Genomic DNA, 22,634 nt, shown 5'->3' with positions numbered 1-22,634 from the left:
AGATAAATTTCTGCTTAGGTACCTGTGTAAAATAATTTAAATAAAAAAACATAAAATATAAAACAAAACAACTACACATAAACATGAAATTCAAATGTTATATCGGTATAATTCAAAACGTGCCATAAATTAACAATTAGAGTGATATAGTGCTGCGAATTGATGGCGCGACGCGGCGTCTCAGCATTCCCACGTGGACGCTTCCATGGTTCAGCCTTAAAATGGCGCTTCTATGAAAGTCGATCTTTTGAAAAATGTCTTTGTCTACATAAATGGTTGTATATTATTAATTGGTATTCTTAATAGAAATATAGTAAGGTACTAAGGTACATAGGAGCAATTACGACTGCGGGAAATTTCAACTAATCGTAATATCTTCCATGTTAACGAAAAACAACATCTCGTTCGTTATCTGGGCATCGAAGTCGAAATCCACCTTACTGACCTGAAATTATTTTTTTAAGGATTGTATGATTTATTCGTGCATACGAACTTAATATACATACTTAAAAAAACATAATTAAATAACTAAGTAACCTACAAAACTTAAACTATAATCTAAAAATAAATAAAACTAAACTTAAAATAAATGATAACAACATTTCCACCTGCGGCATGGTGCCGTAGATGCTGGCAGGATTTCCTCGCTGTATAGCAATACTTATTCTTTGTGTGAGGAAACTGCCAGATCTACGGTCACCAGTGGCGTCAGCTATCCTTTTTGATAGCTCCTTTTAAAATTAAACTTATTGTCGTCAAAAGTCACAAGTTAGTAAACCTGGTCCTTTACATGCTCGTGAGCATAATATATGTGAATCAGTGCATTTAGGTCTGCGAAAATTGACACACCTTCGCGATATAAGCCCCAACATAGGCATTTCAGCTAACCAACACAAATGCAATCCTAAAATATCAAATTTCCTTGTTGCATGGTAACTGTCTGAGACTTAAAATAATACAAAATAATTGGAAATACATATGGTTTCTGAAGAGAAATACTGAAATCTGTGACATTGTCCTTATCAGCAGCTGAGTGTCTCGTTCCTTCCCGCTAATCTCGCTTTTTGGCTCCTTTCAGCTCCTCTATAGTCTGGCTCTGGGTTTGAGAACCAGCAAATATTTAGGGTAAAATTTCTGTAACATAAATTTCTCGGGATATTAAAAAACCCGGAGAAGCTAGGTTCAGTCAGAAAATTCTTCACGACAGAAAGTTCTTGAAGTAAGTAGACAGAGAGAATCGTGATTATACTCTTTAAAAACGGAGATAAAGCAGCATTTTGTTTTTGTAGCCTCGCAGTCGGTTCAACCCACAGTCTGTCCCCAGCCGCGTTTCTCGCTGCAGCAGACATACCGGAACGAGAATTTTGGAAATATCTTAAATCAAATAAGTACGTCAAATTGTACAATGAATGCAAGTTTTCGGCTGCTAATATTTAGACGGTAATAGAAATGTCCTAATAAGTAAATGCCTTAGCTAGAATGGTCGCTACTCAGCATACCGAAATGTTTTAGCTGATAAGATTCTTGTTATTTTATAAGCTTACACAGAAGATCACTGTATATTGTCTTCAAAAAAGTAGTTTTTATGCATATTTTGAAAAATCTAGAAATCATAATCCGTCGAAAATTGTTAAAGTAAACAGCGTGCTACTTTACTTTTCCGCTACTCATTACGAAACACAAGCAAATATAACACTTCCCTTCCAGACACCGTCAACATTTGGTCTCCCAAATTAAGTTGATGAATTTCAAACGCAGCCGTAATTAACGTGATGAATATGCGGGCACTCAGTGTGCTCGGCAAACACTGTCTGTCCATACCAAGAACAATTACGTGAAAATGTTTGCGACCACTGTCTATGAGGACCATTAATATGTTTGCTCGTGTAGGTATCCCTATATTTTAATCTAACAGTGTCCATTTAGGCCGACAATCGTCAGCTGTGTCTATTGACCTGGCGAATGTGTCTGAAAACTGATTGGAAAGTTCTCAGTAATTTCAGTACCGTGCTCACAATGTAGACTTGTAGACAATGTAGAGTGCTAAAGGCAGGGATCGTTACCGGTACCTACTAAAAATCCACATATCGCCCTCCGTGCGCAATTTCTTTGGTGTTCTCAAATCATGTTTAGGCAAGGACAATAATGTTAAAACAGATTACTTTATTAAACAATAAAAAGCCTTAAAATAGAAAATACAAACTAAAATTAAAAACTAAGCTTAAAAATAAACTATAAACTATAAATAGAAAATTTGCCCCAAATCGCCGTCTATTGGCAGCGTGCCCAGAAGGCTGGCAGCATTGCCACGTTGTATGGCAATGCTGATCCGCTGCGCTAGATATGACCCAGCCCTCTGGTCACGTGTCAACTCGACTAACCTGCGGCTACATTCGTTGAAAACTCTGTGGGCGCTTTCCCCCCAAGGCCCCATAGTCTCAACCCCAAACGGCTCAAATATGCAACCACTATTTATGGTTACATACTTGCGCCGCTTGAGAAGCTCGGCCGAATTGGCAGCCGAGCCAGCCTTCACTGCAGTGCCGTGGAGATGGGACAGCGCTAGGGTATCGGCACAGGTTGCGTCCCAAAGAGACAATAATTAATTCTCATCCCTAAAATTTAATTACTTAAAAAATATGATACTTGAATCACTTTTTATTTAATTCACTAGGGAAGAAATCAAATTATATAGAGGTGTGGAAAGAGAAGAGTTGCGGAATGTAATAGCCCATACATTTCGCGAATATTCTCGTTCAGGCCAGTCTAATTAAAAAAAATATTTGTGTTTTCTACAGTCATTCTACATTACTCACACTTCTATTTTTTTACCATACATAATAAATTCACAACCTCATACCAAGTTAGCTGTTTTCGCAGATGACACTAATGCTATTATAACTGCTGAAAATATGATGCAGTTAAATGAAAGGGGGAATGCTGCAGTATTAGCTTTTAATGAGTGGTTCGCAATAAATAATCTAAGACTAAACAGCAACAAAACCAGTGTCATACTATTTTCAGCGACAGCAAAAAAATCGGATAGTTTGGAAATAAGTTTAAACGGTAACAAAATTATGCAAGCTGATGTTGTTAAATTGTTGGGGGTCTATATTGACGCACAACTTAACTGGAAGCACGAAATACAGGCACTGAGCAATACCATTAGTTCCTCTTGTTATGCCTTACGCTGTCTGCGAGACTCTATAAATATCCCACAACTAAAAATGGTATATCACGCTCTTATAGAAGCAAAGCTTCGTTATAGCATCAAATTATGGGGCAACAGCTATAACTATAATGTAAATGCTGCCTTTATATTACAAAAAAGGGCAATCAGAACGATTGTACGCATACCTCAAATGGCTTCTTGCAGAGACCATTTCATCAAACTCAGAATCCTTACCGCACCGTGTCTTTACATTCTTGTACTTTTAACGGACTTAGTAAAACACCTACACAAGTATGAGAGCACGACCGAGAGGGAAACCAGGCTGTCTACTAGGCGAAAAGACATTAAAAATTCTGTAGTCCCGAGGCTTAACGTTATGAAGCACGCCACAAGTTATCAGGCCGTTTTTCTCTACAATAAATTACCAACTGAGTTTAAAACAATTAGCAACAGTAAAATTTTCAATGCAAGACTCAAAAATTATCTATTAAAAAAGTCGTACTATTGTATAACTGACTTTATAGCCGATAGCTGTTAATAGTAGTTTGTTATACTGATATACATATTTTTCATTGATTTTATGTTTTAATGTGACTTATTTTCTAAGACGATACCAAAGTGATGATATTATTTAATTTGCTCATATCTTAGTTAGTAATTTTAAATTATAAATATATTTATTTTTATTTACATTTTATTCCTTGACCTGATACAATTTTAATTAAAACAATTTGAATTTTAATATATATACTTTCATTAATATCACCAGCTTGGGATCACTTAATTGAGCTTTAATTTAATGTAATTTAATTTAATGTAGTGTTAATTTTTAATTTTAAGCTTATGTTCAACACAATAATTTTATTGTTATGAATAAATAAAGAATAAAGAATAAAGAAGATTATGATTACGAGTAAAAACAATTCTAAAAGAAACTAATGGAACTGAAGTCATTAGTGTAATAACTTTATATAAGAAGCTTAATTATCTTTGCGTGTTGCATATTTTTTAAGCGTGTAGCATTTCAATGTGAATTCATTTAGGGATTATTTGTGACGTTCCACTGGAAAAGGCACCTTATATGGCGGCTGGCGCTTACGTCGCAGATCACCGCAATACTATTGGAGCTGAGTTAATAATAGCGTAAGCGCCAACCGCTATAAGGTACCTTTACCCGTGGGACGGTACATTTTGATTGCTGCGTTTATCGTTATGTTGAAAAATGCAATTTTTTTTTTTACACCTCCACAATACAATACCTCCACCTGCATAGATCTTGTTTGCTTCCTTTTCGCTGTCGGTCTTATGATATTTCTGAAATGTATGTCATACTTTCCAAGTATTTGTGGAGAATTGGTGAATCGATATGATACTAGGAAACAAACGTCTCTAACGATACGGAACGATAACAGAATCTAGTGAAAGCCCATGAGCATCTTTAAATTTTAAAAAAATGTTAATTTCAGCCCGTGGGATCATGGAATTACAGTGGAATCCGTTTATTATGACTCCGCTTATACTGACCAACCGCTTACTAGGACGTAATTACTGTGCGAAGTTTGGTTTTCATATAAAATTCTTTGTGGCAAAGTCGGATAATATGACTTCGCTTATAGTGACAAACCGCTTACTATGACCTATAAATACTGTTTTCATGAAATTATGTCCGGTTATACTGACACATTCGCTGGTTTTCGTGACCGTCCCCGCGTCTTTCCCTTCGAGGATGTTTGGGGCGTACGTGGCATGTAAGTTGTTTTAGTTTTGATGCCCAATGACAAGTTGATAGTTGCTCATAAAAACAAATCTCAAGATAAAAACTCATCTCTCACAAAGGAATTTGAGATTAATTTGGAAAAATTAACAAAAATAAGAAGTTAATCAACTACGCTTTATATGACATCCGCTTAGTATGACATGTTTGTCATTTCCCTTCGATGTCATTATAAGCGGATTCTACTGTAGTTGTCAAGCGGACCCCCGGCTCCCAAGAGCCAAGATTATTGTTTATATCAGCCTATAATACATAACTTAATCCTCTAATCTGCATGACTAAATTCAACTAGGTACTCTGAAGTCTCTGATGGACAATTTGAAAGTTCGTTATGGCATTATTAAAACTCTATTTATTCCTCAACAAGTAACTAAAGTTATGTTATTTATAACAATAATCACTTAACCACTTTAATTGATTGGTAACTTCCGTCCTTTATGATTAAATGAGTCCTGCAGGCGTATTATGGATCGCTTTATCCACATTTATCTACGTGATAAAATAACTGTCACTATTTAATTAACCCTGCGGGATAGACAGAGACGGACACCGTTTTATCACGCTGTCACGTAGACAAAAACGTCCATCATATCCGTAGTGTTCAACTACAGGCCCAGGTTAGATATTTCCCAATTTCTTTCACCATTAACTAAAAAGTTTTCTATACGCATACTACGTGCCTACATATTCTGATTTATCAAAATTCAACACGATAAATACTTATATGAACAACAGGTGTTGAGTAAAATCACCCGGGAAGAAGAGACCTCTAAAAAAGTTGCTTTCCGGAAATGTACCTATCTCCGAAAGCTTAAGTACCAAAATTATGTTTAGATAATGCAATGTCCGTTTATCTCGTTACCATACTGTGCCATGTTTGAGCTTGCACAGTTGTGTAATAGCATGTCTTATCGCATCGCACAAGGCGCAAATTTATGAGCGTACGAGCCACGGCAACGCGGACGGAGAATCATTATCTTATCACCTTATTAGAGACTTTAGAGAGGTAGGGCACAGTGAAATGTCATCATACTCATATTTAGGAACGGTCTAATTTGAAAAAATGGAGGTGAGTACCCCTGTTTTACAAAAACCTCGTGTAAGGTATACTTCGTGATGTTGAGTTCGTTCGTTTCTAATCCGTTAATAATATATCCACTCAGTGAAACTATCATGCAGACGTACGTCTAATAAAACAGAAATTACTTGTAACAAGAGTTGCAAGAGCTTATAAACTTCAGTATCCGCTTACCCGAAAATTACTGTAGTTACAAGTAAAAAAAGAAATTAGTTATTTCCACGGTTGAATGCATCTTACTCTGTTAGGCCGTCTCTGTATGGTTTGCCTCCATATTTATAAAAAAAGCTTTCTATTTCGTTAGTTGGATAAAAAAGCTATGATGTAATTGTAATTTAGACGAGCAAAAACTGTATTCATAGGTGTGCGTTTTGCCACTTATTTCATCATCATCATCATCATCAGCCTACTCTCGTCCACTGTTGGACATAGGCCTCTCCTATTGCATGCCATTGAGCACAATTTGCGGCAACTCTGATCCAGCTCTTGCCAGCCGCCTTGCGAAGTTCATCGCTCCATCTAGTCTGAGGGCTCCACTTATTTAACTAATACTAATCCCCACTTATGCTATTAAAGCTCACACAGACAACCCGTTCCTTGTTACATCCCAAACAAGTCCCAATTAACGGATCTCGAGTGACAAACGCGAGCCGCCATCTTTGAACTCGTGATTTACTCTCGAGTTTGACTAATGGCCTGATACAGAAATAACTCTAATTTGTTATTTCAAATAAATCACGTTTAGAATGCACGATCCGATTGCGACACGATCCGCAATATTATTGTAATACCAAAGTAACTACAAGGTTACATTACTTATGACTAACTGGCTCGATTTTCATAAAATTTGTGTTTTGACATCCATCCCCTGCGAGAAAGAGGCAATTAATTATTAGTTTTATTTGTTATAATTTGGTTGACCAACTTTGTTTTAAAAGCTTACAAACTTTTCTGATTTAAAATCCGATAAAATCCGAAAATATGTCATAACTGTCATAAGTTATACAATCCAGTACCTAATTAGCATGGTCAATTTCAAAAGGCTTCTCTGTACTTGCTGCACTGGACCTACATTCGTCTAACTAAAAATTACCTTTCCTATTGTAATACGGTATTATTAGATTCATTTAACATTTCAATTCAAAACATCGAAAACATTATCTTTATTTTAGCTGTATCTTACTTACTATCTTACTTGAACGCAAAGAACAGACGTCGGTCATAAGTCGAATACTATAAATACGCCGCGCCTGGCTCTTATACGATCTTAAAAGGTTTTGATATATCACTTTTAGTGGGTGGTCGGATATAGCTTTAATGGCGCACTAAATTAAATATCCTTCTGTTTTATATCACTCAGGTCGATAAAATGCAAGTAGAAACCAACATTACAGCTTCTTAAATTTTTTTATTAAATATCACAGTTTATTCGAATACTATATACAATTTCGTTTACAAATAAATGCATTGTGTTTATCAAAATACATTAAAAACAATTCAAACCTAATTACTAAATTAAAAAGTGATAATTACACACACAATTTTATTTTTCGTACAAACAGGTGTTTTTAAATTTAATTGCACATAGATATTTGAGGACATAAAAATGTATTTTATGGAATTAAAGGTTAAATCCAGAAAATAACGAATTTAATTTTAATTTCTTGAAAATAAAATCAGAATCGCTCTCCAATGTTCTTCATTAAGTTACAGAGATATCTGGAGTTATATTGAGTTATAATTAATCTGAATAGAATAGACATGAGAGGTTATTAAAAAAAATGCATCGATATAATTTACAGTCTTTTTAACTAAATTTGACACTAAGAAAATAAACGTATACATTGCGTGTCATTGGTTATAATAGCTATTTATTTTTATTTAATGTGGAACAATTCAAATATTTGCAAATAAATAGATAAAAGTGCAAATACAAACAATAACTACTTATAACAAACCGATATTACGAGTACGTATAACTAAGAAATAATAACTAATAATAAGGGTGCAAATAAATAAATACTTACACTATCAAACAAAGCGCTTGATAGGGGAGACCGAGATTACTTAAAACAGAGGTAAGTTGAAACAACGTAATTTTTGAGACATATATAACTGATATCGTGGTGGAAAAAACGATGTTTAGCCGCGTCCTAGTAGCCCGCTGGTTCCTCAATATGAGTCCTTGCCTCAAGACGATTATAAATACCGCAAAATTCACGTTGTTTCAACTTACTTCTGTTTCAACTCACCTCGGTCTCCCCTACTCTTCTTGTACAAGTACCTACTTATTGTCGGGCCATTACCATCTGAGAGTCGGGGCAATAGTAATAATAATATGTACAAGTAACTGGCGAACGCAGCAATGCTTGTGCGAAAAGTGCCTAACGTATAGCTGCGTCCCTATCGTTAGTTACTAAATTCAGGAATATATAACAAATTCTTTAGCCAGGGATGCAGATCGGCATTGTACAAAACCTTCCACTTACAAGAATAAATTAATAAAATAGTGTTTTTAAACTTGGTACTCGACGCACAATTACTTAACATGTTTTATTATTTTCAGCAAAGTCTATAAACAGATCACACTGCACATTGCTATAAATAAAATTAGTTGCAATATTTGGCCGCAATTGAAAAATTAAAGATATTCTACAGGCATGTATAAGTACGATTAAAGAGAGTTATAATTCGTTTATTTAATGTTAAGGAACTCAGTCATTGCTTTAGTACAACTATTTTATCTGCAATTCTTTGTAAAAAGTAGATACATAGAAGAAATACAAATACATTTTAAGTTATGTTTGTACGTATTAGACACGTACTGAAGTAATTTTAATAGCGTCAATAACTTATTATAAGTACCGTCTGTCTTCAATCCCGTGACGAGAAGCGTCGCTAGAAATATAATCGCCAATTACTATGGCTTCGGCGCATGTCTAGTAGCGGCCCTAGTTAGACACAGGGCCCGATTCGGATTTAGAAATAGACATCTATTAGATAGCTTTTAGACATCACCAAGATACGATAACGATATGTTTAAGATCTGACCTGTCAAATTTGACATTTGCGCGATTCTGGAGATACTCTTGAACGATTTCCACAGGATATGACTTAGAGATCCAATTCACATCTAATAGATGTCTTGCTCTATCTAACGTAAAAGTGACATTGGTTGCCCGAATTGCGCTGCAAAAGAGAACTAGTTGATATTAAACTATAACGTATCTAGAATGGATGTAATACGTGTCGTCTCTTGTGAATATCTTGAAGTTCGAATACGGCAGACAGTTTATCGCGGAAGTTATTACCCGCAAGCATCCGGCCTTTTCCAATTAGTCTATTGCAAAAGGGCTGTTACTCTCTCTGGACCCCAAATAACGAAAATGGCAATTTGCTGGACGCGCCGTCATTGCGTTGAGTTATCAGTGCAGTAATTACATAGGTATAATGTTTCCTATTATTTTATAAATGACCAATGGTTATTAACTAGTCGGAAAAGTTATAGTTTGTCTGTTTAGTAAAAATATTATTATTCGCTTGTTACAAATTTAAAGTATTTAGTGCTGAAAATAAGCATACATTTATTTAAACGTGTTTATATCAAAACACAAAGTTTATAAGAAACTAAACTTCAACGTACTTAGGCCAATTACGTATTTATGTCAATCCTGTAACATACACTTTATTACAATACAAAAGAAGATGCATAATACATATTTAACAAATACCGACACTAATTGTATCGTAACGTAATAGCTGTAACAATTTGCCGAGCTAACCAAATGTTTAGTTTGTTAACAGACGGTCTTACATTCTGAGTATCCGATCGACGTTGCTACCTGTAAGTGAGACGATAACATGTCTTTATTTTTAAACATAGTCGGTTTAAGCACCTTTGTCGATAAGGGTAACATTCCATTTCTGACCGAAGCTGCACTACTAGTGCAAACGCGTCGGTGTTATTGTCAGTTTGCATAGTGAAATGAGTGGTAGTGCTGCTGTCGTTGGAAATGGACTGTCACCTTAACCGGACGACATGAGAAGGGTTAGGTTAGGCGAATGAAATAATTAGCAATAGGTATTTATTAACGGCCGACTGTTATCCAAGCAGGCTTTGCTCGGGATCGAACCAAATACAGCTGTTACATTAATTACATTTTTTTTACCCTGATTACGTAACAACAGTCTATTTGACAACAGTAAGGCATATCTTCTCCCTGTAACTGGAGTCCAGAGGTATTGCGGGTAGCGTGACGGCGACGTCGACTTTCGCGGAGCTGGGTGATGACGTCACCAGCTCCGCGAGCTGGGAGGAGCACTCGCTGGAGCGTGACGTCATTGTTCTGGCTGCAGCAATTGATTTTATGTAATATACATAACAATACATACTGTTTTGCACTTTAAAATAAAAACAATAAATAACAAGGTACACGAAATGTACACTACACTGAAATACTTTCAGACAGGTTTATCGATAAACAATTTCGCTTTTAAATATAAGTATAAGTTAGTAGTACAGCGCCTAACAAGTGATTTAAGTAAGTACCTATATATAGTTGATGTAAGTTATTTTAGGCTGTGATAAATCATGAAAGCAAAAAATACACATAATTTAAGTATACCTGTACCTACGTGTGCACGCTTTAATATGTTACACGTACAGTCTACACCTAAGACACTTTTTTTTAGAATAATGCATATAAAGTGTCACGTTTTCATTACTTTTGGTGTAAAACAGGTGCATAAATTTGTATATTAATTAAGGTCATAAGGTCTACTAGTACACCTTGAACGAATAAATAATGGACACTGTTTTAATGTTGTTATGTAAATGCAACAAGGTTCTTTTAGTTTGAAATTTTTATCTCGTTTTTATCAATAATTTCATTTCTCTAAGCCAATATCGACTTAATATCGAACCTGACTGGCTAAAAATAAAATACGCGCGGATACGCGTTGCGGCGTGTAACACTTTTATAACCCCGGGGTAATGGGGTATATGACACCTCACCCCGGCACGTCACATTAGATCTATCAGTGTCAGGTTACCCAAAGGGGTGAACATCACTGAACTCGTTTGTGTATATTTTTGTATTTTTGGAGTGGCTATTTCGAGGTGAAATGTGTCCGCCACTCGATATTACAAAAGAATTAAATATTTAATGTCATGCTTCATAGTCAATGTCATTAATCTGTCAAATTTTTTTAAACATAGAATAAATTTAAAAGTGGAAAAATTACTGTCTTGGGTGAGACTTGGAACTCACGGCCTCTGGATCGATACTCCAGCGCTCTGCCATCTGAGCCACCGAGACCTCATCCATAGCCAGCAAATAAATAAACAAATAACATCGAATAGCATCACACGCAGACGTTTCTGCTTGTAAAAAAAATCATGTTTTTTTTTTCATTGCATACTGCCCCAATCTCATGTACCTAACTTATCTACATTGACACTAATTCTTCAGTAAGTAGGTACTAAAGTATACTTACAGTTAGTGTAACAACTAGACGCAGAGTCGCCGGAAGGGCTGTAGGGTTTCATCTCGTAGTGGTTGCTGCCGGCCGACGAGGGTTGCCGGGTCCGGTTGCCGAAGGGCGAGGAGTAGCTAGCGAAGGGAGCAATATTGATAAACGAAGATCGATAACCGGCAATTTGTTTTACACGATAAATAAAGGGAAGGACATATTGCCTATCAACATTTGTTAAATTAATACAGGGTCACGTTTCAAACGTGATCAGCCGGCCTATTATCGATGGTTTTATCCATCTTTATCCACGTGATAAAATAACTGTCACTTTTTAACACCGTGGGATTGAAAGTGACGGACACCGTTTTATCACGCTGTCCCGTAGACAAGAACGACCATCATATCCTTACAGAAATGTATAACAAGACATAGCTAAAAATCTAAGAATGAAGTGGTGGAAAACCTATAAGGAAAACTTATAGTTTGTAGCTCCAATTTAATTTCAGTTCAATTCTCTACTATAGTGTTGGTTGGAACATTTAATTTTGAAGACCCAGATGTCAAATTTCTATTTTATTCTCGTTAAAACTTTATGGCCGTCTTATTGAAAAATGACTCATTAATTAATGTGGTTACAATCAGAAATCATTATTTAATAATTACAGTAGGTACCTGTCTCGCACATGCGGCATATCATAATGGTTGTCAGGGCCCTGCATCCAGTACTCGTTGCAGGACCTGGTCACATCTGGCCCGGAAACAGCTTTGTCCCGGGTGGGATACGTCTTTGGGATACCTGTACCGAATATTTATACTTGTTTTTAGTCACTCGCGCGACATGTTTCGGAGAGCCTAGGTCTCCTTTCTCAAGCACTAACAGTGCGAGCAGCATTCACGACGGCCGTGTATCGCGTACTGCGGCTCGCCGCGTCGCACGTTGGAATTTTTCAATGTTAGTATGTCTCACAACAGCTTAAATTCGACCTACTTAATTTAATGCTAATGTGCAAAATATTTTGTAACAAGGAAAATTGTGTGCTCAGAAGAAAATACCTTTAGTGGCATGAAATTTTGTTTATAACTACACCTTATGAAACAAAGTCCCCCGCCGCGTCTGTCCGTTTGTGTGTTTGTATGTTCGCGATAAACTCGAAAACTGCTGAACGGATTTTCATGCGGTTTTCACTTACCAATATGTAGAGTGATTCTTGAAGAAGGTTTAGATGTATAATTTCTTAACCCGTGCGAAGCCGGGGCGGGTCGCTAGTACCAGATAATTGTAATATTCATTGTGTTAAGTATCAATAGTCAATTGACCTTTCCCGGCAATTATGAACTTTTTATAACAGTCCGTCAGTTTTACGTGGATCTTGTTTCGTAGTTTTTGATATTCAATTAAGTAAGTTTTACAATGTTTTTTGTTCTTACCTGACCTCGCAGCAATATAGCCAGGCCTTGAGTTTCTGTATCTACACCAAACGTAGAAGATGGCCGCCGCCACCACCAAAATGACAACAGTCATGCCAATGCCGATGTAGAGGGCAAGGTTGTTCTTACTTAGCCCTGTCAAATCCATGATTTTTTAAAGCATTTAAATTTAAACTCTAAAGGGGCCCACTGATTACCAGTCCGCCGGACGATATCGGCCTGTCAGTTAAACGCAAGATTTGACAATTTTGACAGTTCCGAACAACTGACAGGCTGATATCGTCCGGCGAACTGGTAATCTGTGGGCCCCTTTGCATCATTTATCAATATACCAAGTTGCAAATAAAACATGTTACTTACTCATCCCAGTAGAACACAGTCCATCAACACAGGCGGCGTGCTGCAGACTCGTGCCCGAACAAGTCGAGACAAGTCCACTGATGCACTGCCGCCGCCGAACCCTCATGCAGTCCTCACTGCAAGACGACCAGCCGCCCCAGGCAGACCAAGCTCCTGTAAAACCATTTTTGGTTTAGGATCGGACCTCCAATTTAAAGGTTCAGAAGGTTATTATAGGTTTTACAGCAATAATTTGCAATTCCTTGAGTAGTTAGGGTCCCCCCAGATATATCAACGCGAAATCGGCAAAAGCCGTTAGTAAAAACCCTTATGTCTTCACAATAAGAGCGAAAAAGCCGTCGACGCGCGTCGGCCGATGCGAGCCGAACGACGATTTTTTCGCTCTTTTTGCGCAGACATAAAGTTTTTTCCTATCGGCTTTTGCCGATTCCGCATCGATATATCTGGTGATACCCTTAGGCCCACTTGCACCATTCAACTGCCCCGGGGTTAACCGGTTAAACCTGGAGTTACCATGATTACCAGTACAATTTAACGCTGGGTTGACGGTTTATCCGGTTAACCCCGGGTTAGTCGGGTGGTGCAAGTGGCGCTTATTCGTTTAAAGACAAAAAGCGAACGTCCGGTTGATAGTGTGTGTCATATGATCACAGAACATTTGAAGTGTACTGGTACAAATTAAGTAGCGAACCTGAAGCTTCTCACAGCCATTAAATGCATCCGTTTAGAACTTGAATAATCTAATTATTATAAAAGACTCAGCGTGCCGCTTTAATAGGGACCTGATTCCTTAATGAAAGCTGTTACTTCCTGCACTCTAGTGCATACATACGGTAATAGCCACTTCGATTTAATAGAAAATGCGTAATAGTCCCAATGCCTGCTGAGACCGGTTCATGGGTGTCTATTGTTGCACCTGTGAACGGGTTCCAGCAGGCGTTCTACATGACATTAAAGCTCTCCAAGGGGCCTCTACGTGTTGGATCTATATCCCCACGCAAGCCTATCAAAAGACCGGGATTTGTAGGCCCGTGAATTCCAAAAAAAAAAAAAAAAAAACTTAAATTTTAATTAATTTTCTATATTATATTTCTATTTTTTTGTATATTTTTAAGTAAATAGTATGAAAATAATGTATCTAACGAACTGTAAATTTTGTTTATTATTTTGTTGATAAATTATTTGCAAAAAAATATATAATTAATTTAAATATATATTTTATTTCAATTTTTTTACGTTTTTTTCATGGTATTTTAAAATTTTTAGTAAATTATATTTAATTAAACAATACTAACCATAATACTACCCAAAAACACAAAAAAATAATTTTGTCCACCTAGCTTGTTCTAGACGAAACACTGTGGGTCGGTCGCATCAAAATGTTTGTTATCGTTAAAGAGTTCATCATCATCATATCAGACGACCGGTCTGGCCTAGTGGGTAGTGACCCTGCCTGCGAAGCCGATGGTCATGGGTTCGAATCCCAGTAAGGGCATTTATTTGTATGATGATACAGATATTTGTTGTCTGAGTGCCCACAACACAAGCCTTCTTGGGCTTACTGTGGGACTTAGTCAATCTGTGTAAGAATGTCCTATAATATGTATTTATTATTTATTTATTTATTTATCAGCCAGAGGACATAGGCCTCCCCCAAAGAGTGCCACAATGACCGGTATTGCGCCACCCGCATCCAGCGTTAAAGAGTTCACTAAATTTAATTGTATGGAACTTTCATAGTAAACCGCCGCAGCACGCCAGGTGACGTTGATCAGTCTGTCAAGTGCGGATGGTGCAATTGGCACTAAGATTAAGGTGAAACTGACGCATTGACGGTTTTTTTGTTGTCTTATTTTTTTGTAACATTAACAGTAGTCACGCAAGTTATCATTTTTTTGACAACTTTGGTTAATCTCATTATTAATCTTACCATTTTGACAGCTCAGGCAGTCCTCATCATTCTGGGACTGTTGACCTCTGCAGGGTGCCCCACCATTGGCTGGAGCAGGCTCGGTGCAGGTCCTGGTGCGGCGGCGGCCGCTGGTAGCGGTACCGCATCGGCACGGAAGCCAAGGCGACCAGTCTGACCAGCCGCCATTCACTAATTTCAAAAAACAATTGTAACTCTTACCGAACTCGCAACACTAGCTTTACCTATTACAGAGCAAAACTTTCTATTTCCGCTTTGCACTTATCGTTCCGATCGGGAAGTATGTAATCCTATAGGTAGTAATAGTAGTAGTAATATTTGCATTTTACATTGCACATCCGACATAATAAATTATTTAAAATCAAAGAAACGCAAAACCTAAATCAGCTAAAGGATTGCAAACATGAAGCATTGTGCAATTACTTATTGTACGTAGGTCCATATGTAGTCATGGACCTTAATTTCACAAACGGTAGAAATTTCGCGTGACAGGATACGGTATAATAAGGAAGAAACCTTTAGTGAGATGCTCGGTACAGCAAACGCAATATCCTTTTAAGCTGTAAGTAAGTAGGTAACGACTGTTGCGTAGTTGTTTTAATAGTACCTCAAACTTTAACGATCATATTCGTATGCTGACCTTAGTAGGTATCATCTACAAACAATAGATAATGTCTACCAGATACCGTGATTCGGGATGACTTCACCTCTTGCAAGGATGAAATAAAAATAAGTGTTCCGTGAACAAAGTTTTGTATGAAAATGAAAAAATAGAAACAATTGTATAACGCATTGAAAAAGGAGTACTTAATAACAAGTTGAAAGATATAGTAGACAAACATATTTGTCTTGTAAATAACTTACCATATACTGATATGACAGCAACATCAGACTCCCGGCGGCCGGCAATGTTCTCAGCAACGCATGTATAGTTGGCCATATCCTGTACAATTTCAAATTTAGGGTAACATGCCATTGCTGACCGCAGCTGCACTACTGGTACTGAACGCGTCGGTGTTATTGTCAAATTCCATTGTAAAATGAACAGTAGTGCAGCTGTCGTTGGAAATGGACTGTCACCTTTATCCTTCCATGATTTTCAACATATCTCAACAACCATTAACATGAGGTATTTAGCGTTTAAATGAAAGGCTTTCGTTTAATTATTCTTAATCAACTAGATCAGCTTTAATTTCCATTTATACAGATTAAGCCACACGATCATCGCCAGCAGTCGTTCAGGTGGATCGGCAGGCCTCACTGATTGCCCACGGTGACTGAACAGGGGTACATAAATTAACGAAACGGGTACATCAGGTTACTATTTGAAGAAAGGCATGTTTCGGAACAAAAAGGGGATAGGCACCGGGTGGGGTTTGGACTAAAAATGTAACAGGTGACCCCCGACGGTTACAGACAGATGTGTCTGAGTGCCCTTATTTGGCATAAATGTCATTAAAAGTATTTTTGTGTAGAGTGGTGACGGGTGGCGTACTTGTAATATATTTGTTTCATAACATTTAGCTGAGGAACTTAAATAAGAGGATTTTACTCTTCAAACAAAATAAAATAAAATACAGTACCTACCTAGGTAAGGACTTTTTAATTTTGTTTAGTTATATCTGTGATATATGAGAATTAATTAACGAGGGTAATTTATCAGGCTATGAATACGATCCAGTGTGATAATTTACGTTAAACCGGCAAGAAACTAAATTATTGGCAAGCAGTTTGTAAGGTTTTAGTATGCGGTTTCTGTTTACTAATATTCTAAGTTCCTAAAATTTGCTGTACGCACCTGTAACCCAATATTTGTTAGCTGTAGCATATTCTCCTTAACGTCCAACGGTACTCCGTTCCTTGTCCACTTGAGTTCCACCGGCGGCGCCGCTTGCGGTGGCACGCAACGCAGCGTCACACTCTGACCCGCCTCGATGGTCGCTGATTGTGGATGTTGGACAAACTGCCTCTTGATGTCTGCAGGCACACAAGCAAGCATCACGCCGTAAGACAAAGTTTTCTTTGTTTACTTTATCGATTGCATCCCTGTTTGTATTGTTAACCCCCTACGCAACGTATTGAGTAGTATTTTGATTGGGGAAGTTGGACAAACTGCTTCTTGATATCTTTAGGGGGACAAGAAACATCGTATGAGATATTATGTTATACGGATTGTATCACAAGTTTCTCCGATACGCTTTGCTTTTGTTTTTACTACCCTCACTGGCAAGAGACATGTTAGTTATGAAATTTAGATGTTTGATTTCTGCGATATCGTAGAAAACTCTTCAACAAGTGGATCGATAAAGATTGATTCATCTTTTAATTATATGCCTTAATTGTGTCAAGTTATTGCTAAAAGGAACTTACAAATACAAAATGCTTTCTTAATATTGTTATCTACATATTAGAAACAAACAAGATTATCTCGCAAACAGGGGTCTCCATAACAGCCACATTAGATTTCTTATTCTTGTTTTTCTGTCTCGCACAGTCTCTTTAATATTTACGATTATTCTCGACCATAACCCATTAACGATTTGCACCCCAGAATAAGGGCTAGTGAGCATTGTATCAAACAGCAAAGTGCTCAAGTTAACGAGCGGAAATGCTTCCTCCCAGTAATGGTGCTCACCCCTCGTGCCTTGAGGGATGTTATAAATGAAACTATTCCAGAATTGAGAGTGTCACTTATTTTAAGTTGCACTGGGTTTTGAAGCTTTTTTGTGCTAAGCTCACTAGAATCAAAATTGATGGGTAGCGGAGAGTTTGCGGTATCCAAGTGCCATGAAGAGAAAAATTAAATTTAACGTGGTACATTACTAATAATAATATACGTATAATAGGTACTATAAATCCTAAAAGTTTCTTAGAAACATAATGTTTTTAAAAACTGTCATCAAGGGATCACGATCATGAGCCTTTTAAACTCGATATTATCAGAATCAGAGTAAACTCTCCGTAGTTACCACATTTTTTAGTGTTCCGTACAAAACTTTGTTAACGGAACACTTATTTAATACGCTTAAATCATCTACGAGGAACTAAATAACTGCTGCCTTGCTATACCTACGACATACGATAAAAATATTGATATCTGTCTTCTTCGTATATTTTTTCTCTTTCAGTAATTCCAAGCACTCCGAAAATCAGGAAACCAATCTCATTTCCAATATACGCAAAACGTCGCAGACATTAATTCAAACACGTCACTTCAGACTGTTGGTTAATAAACTGTTTCGTCGTACTGTCAGCGCGTCATAGTGTGACAGTGATGACTCCGATGACGGGAGTCGGGTGACAGTGCTACTAGATGGGAGGCGTCACGCTTGAGTTGTGCCGCAAGTTATGTTGAGGGTGTTGACGGTTTAGTGTATATTTAACTTTGTCTCTGTTGAGGCGGTTGTGTTGAAATGTTTATCCTACATATTTCTCCAGTTGGCGGTTTTTTAATGAACTTCATTGCAATAGGCTTTTGCCCTGAATAGTATTTGCAGTTATAAAAATATGTACAGCGAGATGCAAAATTGAATGGATTGGATACATTATGAATGGAATTCATTCATAAAGGTGGCCATGTACTTTTGCAGCTTGATGTATCTGTAGCTACCTTTTATATAAAATAATAGAACAAGATGTAATAAAATAAGATATTGCACTGCTATCTGCTAGGTACCTCTCTAAATTCAACAAAAATGAGAGTCGTTATAGTGTAAAGATTCATCTGGCTGATGTCTGAGTTTCTTAGCTTTAGATCAGGAATAGTTTTAGAATTACGACGAGAGAGACAAACTTGGTTCGGGATATCATCGGGAAACTTCTGCTGTTCAAACTGACGAATCTTACTGTGCGTAGTGTGCGTACAACGAATAAACCTTCATTTGCTTGGGTGCTAGTTTAGTATTTTCTTAGGTGTGTAATGTGTATACCTTCATCCTTACTGAGACCATAGTTTGTATTATACGTATTCGCGGAATTATTTCCTTTCCCACAAACCTAGACAATACTCATTGTTTACAATACCTTTTATTTTCCAGGTATTGTCATTGAAACGTTAGCGTTTCTGTTGATTATGGTTCCAGAAAATATTACTGTAGGAAATCTGAGTTTTAGGGTTCCGCACCAAAAAGGTAAAATGGAACTCTCTTTCTGTCACATCAGATGTTACATTCTCTTTCTGTCACATCGCTAAATATTTTTTTATATAGTACATTAAAGAAGTACTTTTGCAGACACGTTTGAGCTGATTTAATTAGGTATCACAAGCATGTTATTTTTAATGAAATGTATAATTAAATATTTCTACTGCACTAAATCCATATAAGTACCTGTGTATCTAATACACAAAACAATAACTACATTTTTATCTTTTTTTTGTTGTATAGTTTAAATGCAAAATTATAATCGATTTGTAAAAATCCTGGTTTGAATTCTCCGGCAGCTTTTTTGCCCGAAGACCCAAAATCGAGTGCGAGACACATTAAAATTCACTCCGCAATATTTTGATTGGTTGATGCATATAAACATGGATATTAAATCCCGGCCCTAATGACAAAATTTACATAATTATTCATCTGCAAGGAAATTTAGAATGGCCCAAAATTTGAGCGTAACGAAAGGTAGCAGCTATAAATTTTACTGCTTGGTAGAGAATTTGACTATTAATAAAGTTTATTACTTTAATGGATTTAATGGTAGGTGCTTGCATTTTAGTTTCGAACTAGAGTTAAAAACTATCTATCAACAGAGCAATAAATCTAAGCGACTATTAAAATTCCTTTACTTATCTTTGAGGTAGATACTAAATTAGTGAACTAATTAGGATGAAATGTATACTATCTGTCCATGTTTTAAGGATACTTGACTTAATACAAATTGTTTTTTAAGCTTTTTAACTTAAACGATACCTCCTGCAGTGTAGGTATACAACATATGATAAAACAAGAACACTTACATGCATATTCAATGAACACCGCCTGACTTCTAATTCTTCCTTTACTATTCCAAGCAAGGCATTCGCATCCGAATTTGCCGCCGTAGTAATCGTCAATCTCATTCTTGGTCACATTCAACTCAGCTTCAACCACCCTCACACCGTTCTGAGGATCGACGTGTTCAAACTGCACTGCTTTGTCACTTCTAGCGTCATTGCATTTGAAAAATACTTCCAAAGCATTAGCGGCTCTACATAGGAGACTGGCTGGTTTTGCTCTCATGACATATGCGTTCTTTGGTTCTATTAAAAATATGGGTAGACCGTCAATTGTTTCGTCGTTTTCAGGCAGTGGTATGTAGTCATCGTCCTCGGCTTCTGGTTTTATGTCTGATAGGTAAGGGTCAAAGGTTAAAAGGCCATCTGGGTGTATGTATTCCGGTCGGGTTTCCTTTTCTGTTGTGTGTTGAATGTCTGAAACAACATTACATATCTTTCACTAATTCGAGACCATTATTGCACTCCGATTCGAATTATTTCATTGAAGCCCTCCTAATACCAAGTGCAAAAAACATCTTAATAATATTTTTATAACTTTCCTTGTTTACCTCGAAACGATAACGCAATGCATAATAATTCATTGAGACGTTTTCTTGTTTCCGACAGGAAATATAAAGTATGATTTAGGGAGTGATGGCACCGGGTCCCGTTGCCATAAATTCCATCATTTGGGGGATGAAAGGGGGGATTTGTGACTGAAAGAAGGAATTTAAGCAAATGGGATTTTATATTCAGTATAATATTTTACTGACGATGTTTCCCGATATATATATTACTACACCTTATAAATTAAACAAAGTCTCCGCCGCGTCTGTCTCTATGTGTGTAGGTATGTATGTTAGCAAAAAACTCAAAAGCTGCAAAACGGATTTTCATGGGGTTTCACCTATCAGTACTGCTTATTCAAAAATTATAAAATAAATATACTTATATATTTGAGATTCTCACAATGAGTGACAGACGCATGAGTGATCCTATAAGGCTTCCGTTTTTTCCTTTTGAGGTACAGCCCTAAAAAACGAAATGAATAATGCCACCCCCTTCCACCTTGCCACTTCGTTGTATAAAAATTGGCGCAGATTTTAGCTTAGACGGATTCTACTGCCTTAGTCTCCCATCATAAAAAATTACCTCCATTTTTTTCCTTTCCAACGGACATCACAATAAATAATAATAGGAAACACACAACATATCTTTCCAAACACATTACTAACACTTCACAGTAACAACCACAAAAATAATATTAAAAAATATTATTAAACAGCACACTTCATTTACAAAACGCTTCAATTTCATTCCACTTTTAAAATTGGAAGCACGTCATTTGGTTTTATCTTGCTAACTCTTTAATTTATTGTACATTTTTCGACGTTTCTCGTCATTATTTGTCTATTTTTTTTTTCGTAAAAGCACGTGTTCGGTTACATGGGGGTACGGGACGCGTGTACTCTCTGCGGGAGCTTCTGGCTTACTAAATATACATCGAACGCCTTACGATCAACCTGCGTAAGTATGTTATTAAACTTTTAACCGCCTTTAATTGCCATGTGCAGGTTTACTGATGTTATCTATCAATTTAATTATAAATTATGAAGACTCATTGGTGGTGTAAACTTTTGTTTGTTTCGTTCAAAGCAATAAAACCGTGAGAACGTAATTGAGTATCATAACAAGATATCGAAACCAACACCCCATGAAACTGGTGCATTAATAAGGTAAATAGATAGATAATACTTTGTTTTAATTTTTACTTCGCAAACAAGCCCGCTATAATCGATATGGTTTGAATTTGAATTTTAGAACCACTAGCGCCATCTGTCGCTGCGTTGTAAAAGCAGGGTAAGCTTTCACTGTTCTCTGAGAACTTCTCTCCCTTCATGTGTCACAAGATAACTGAACTTAGTTTTAATGCTTTCGGGTAGATGTCGCCTGTGTCGCCATTAGCATCATTTTCAGAGGTAAGTCTGTTTAACAGAGAGTTATTTCTATAACCAGTAGGTAGATGGCAGTAGATCTGTTCGGTACTTAGGTACTAGGAATTACTCGTCACTTAACGAATAAATGTGCAGTTTTTGTCGCAACAACCCCCCGAGAGATGGCGCTCGTATGTAAAATACTATTAAAATAAACAAGAGAAACAAACTGGGGGCCGATTTTTGAAATTCGACCACTCGATTTCGTGTATTTCGTTAAATGATATCTCCACTACTAGGCGTTTAAATTCTACTAATAGAATTTAAATCGAGTGGCCAATACCAATAGATTCCAAATTTCGATCGTTCGTATTTCAAAAATTAGCATTTCGCCGTTTTCCGCCGATATTCGAGTGACGAAATCGAGTGATCGTAATTCAAAAATCGGCCCCCAGGTCCTAGTTTAAAAACTACGCACTCTGAGGTTAATAGTAAAGAAATATTAAATCAA

General features: G+C 36.9%; 1 protein-coding gene across 1 annotated transcript; it reads right to left on the bottom strand.

Annotated features, from left to right (window-relative positions):
• Positions 1–7,412: 7,412 nt before the first annotated feature.
• LOC134665835 (netrin receptor unc-5-like) lies at positions 7,413–21,683 on the bottom strand. Its single transcript, XM_063522854.1, has 10 exons — positions 21,342–21,683; positions 20,172–20,624; positions 17,016–17,194; positions 16,082–16,160; positions 15,218–15,388; positions 13,288–13,440; positions 12,928–13,062; positions 12,172–12,295; positions 11,521–11,636; positions 7,413–10,374 (listed from the first exon to the last, which is right to left on the bottom strand). The coding sequence occupies exons 1-10, from the start codon at positions 21,415–21,417 to the stop codon at positions 10,214–10,216; spliced, it is 1,647 nt and encodes a 548-aa protein (XP_063378924.1). The 5' UTR covers positions 21,418–21,683; the 3' UTR covers positions 7,413–10,213.
• Positions 21,684–22,634: the final 951 nt, after the last annotated feature.

Source organism: Cydia fagiglandana, chromosome 7, assembly GCF_963556715.1.
Source record: "Cydia fagiglandana chromosome 7, ilCydFagi1.1, whole genome shotgun sequence".
Lineage (NCBI taxonomy): Eukaryota > Metazoa > Arthropoda > Insecta > Lepidoptera > Tortricidae > Cydia > Cydia fagiglandana.
Note: the sequence above shows the minus strand (reverse complement) of the source record. Positions and strands in the feature narration are given on the sequence as shown.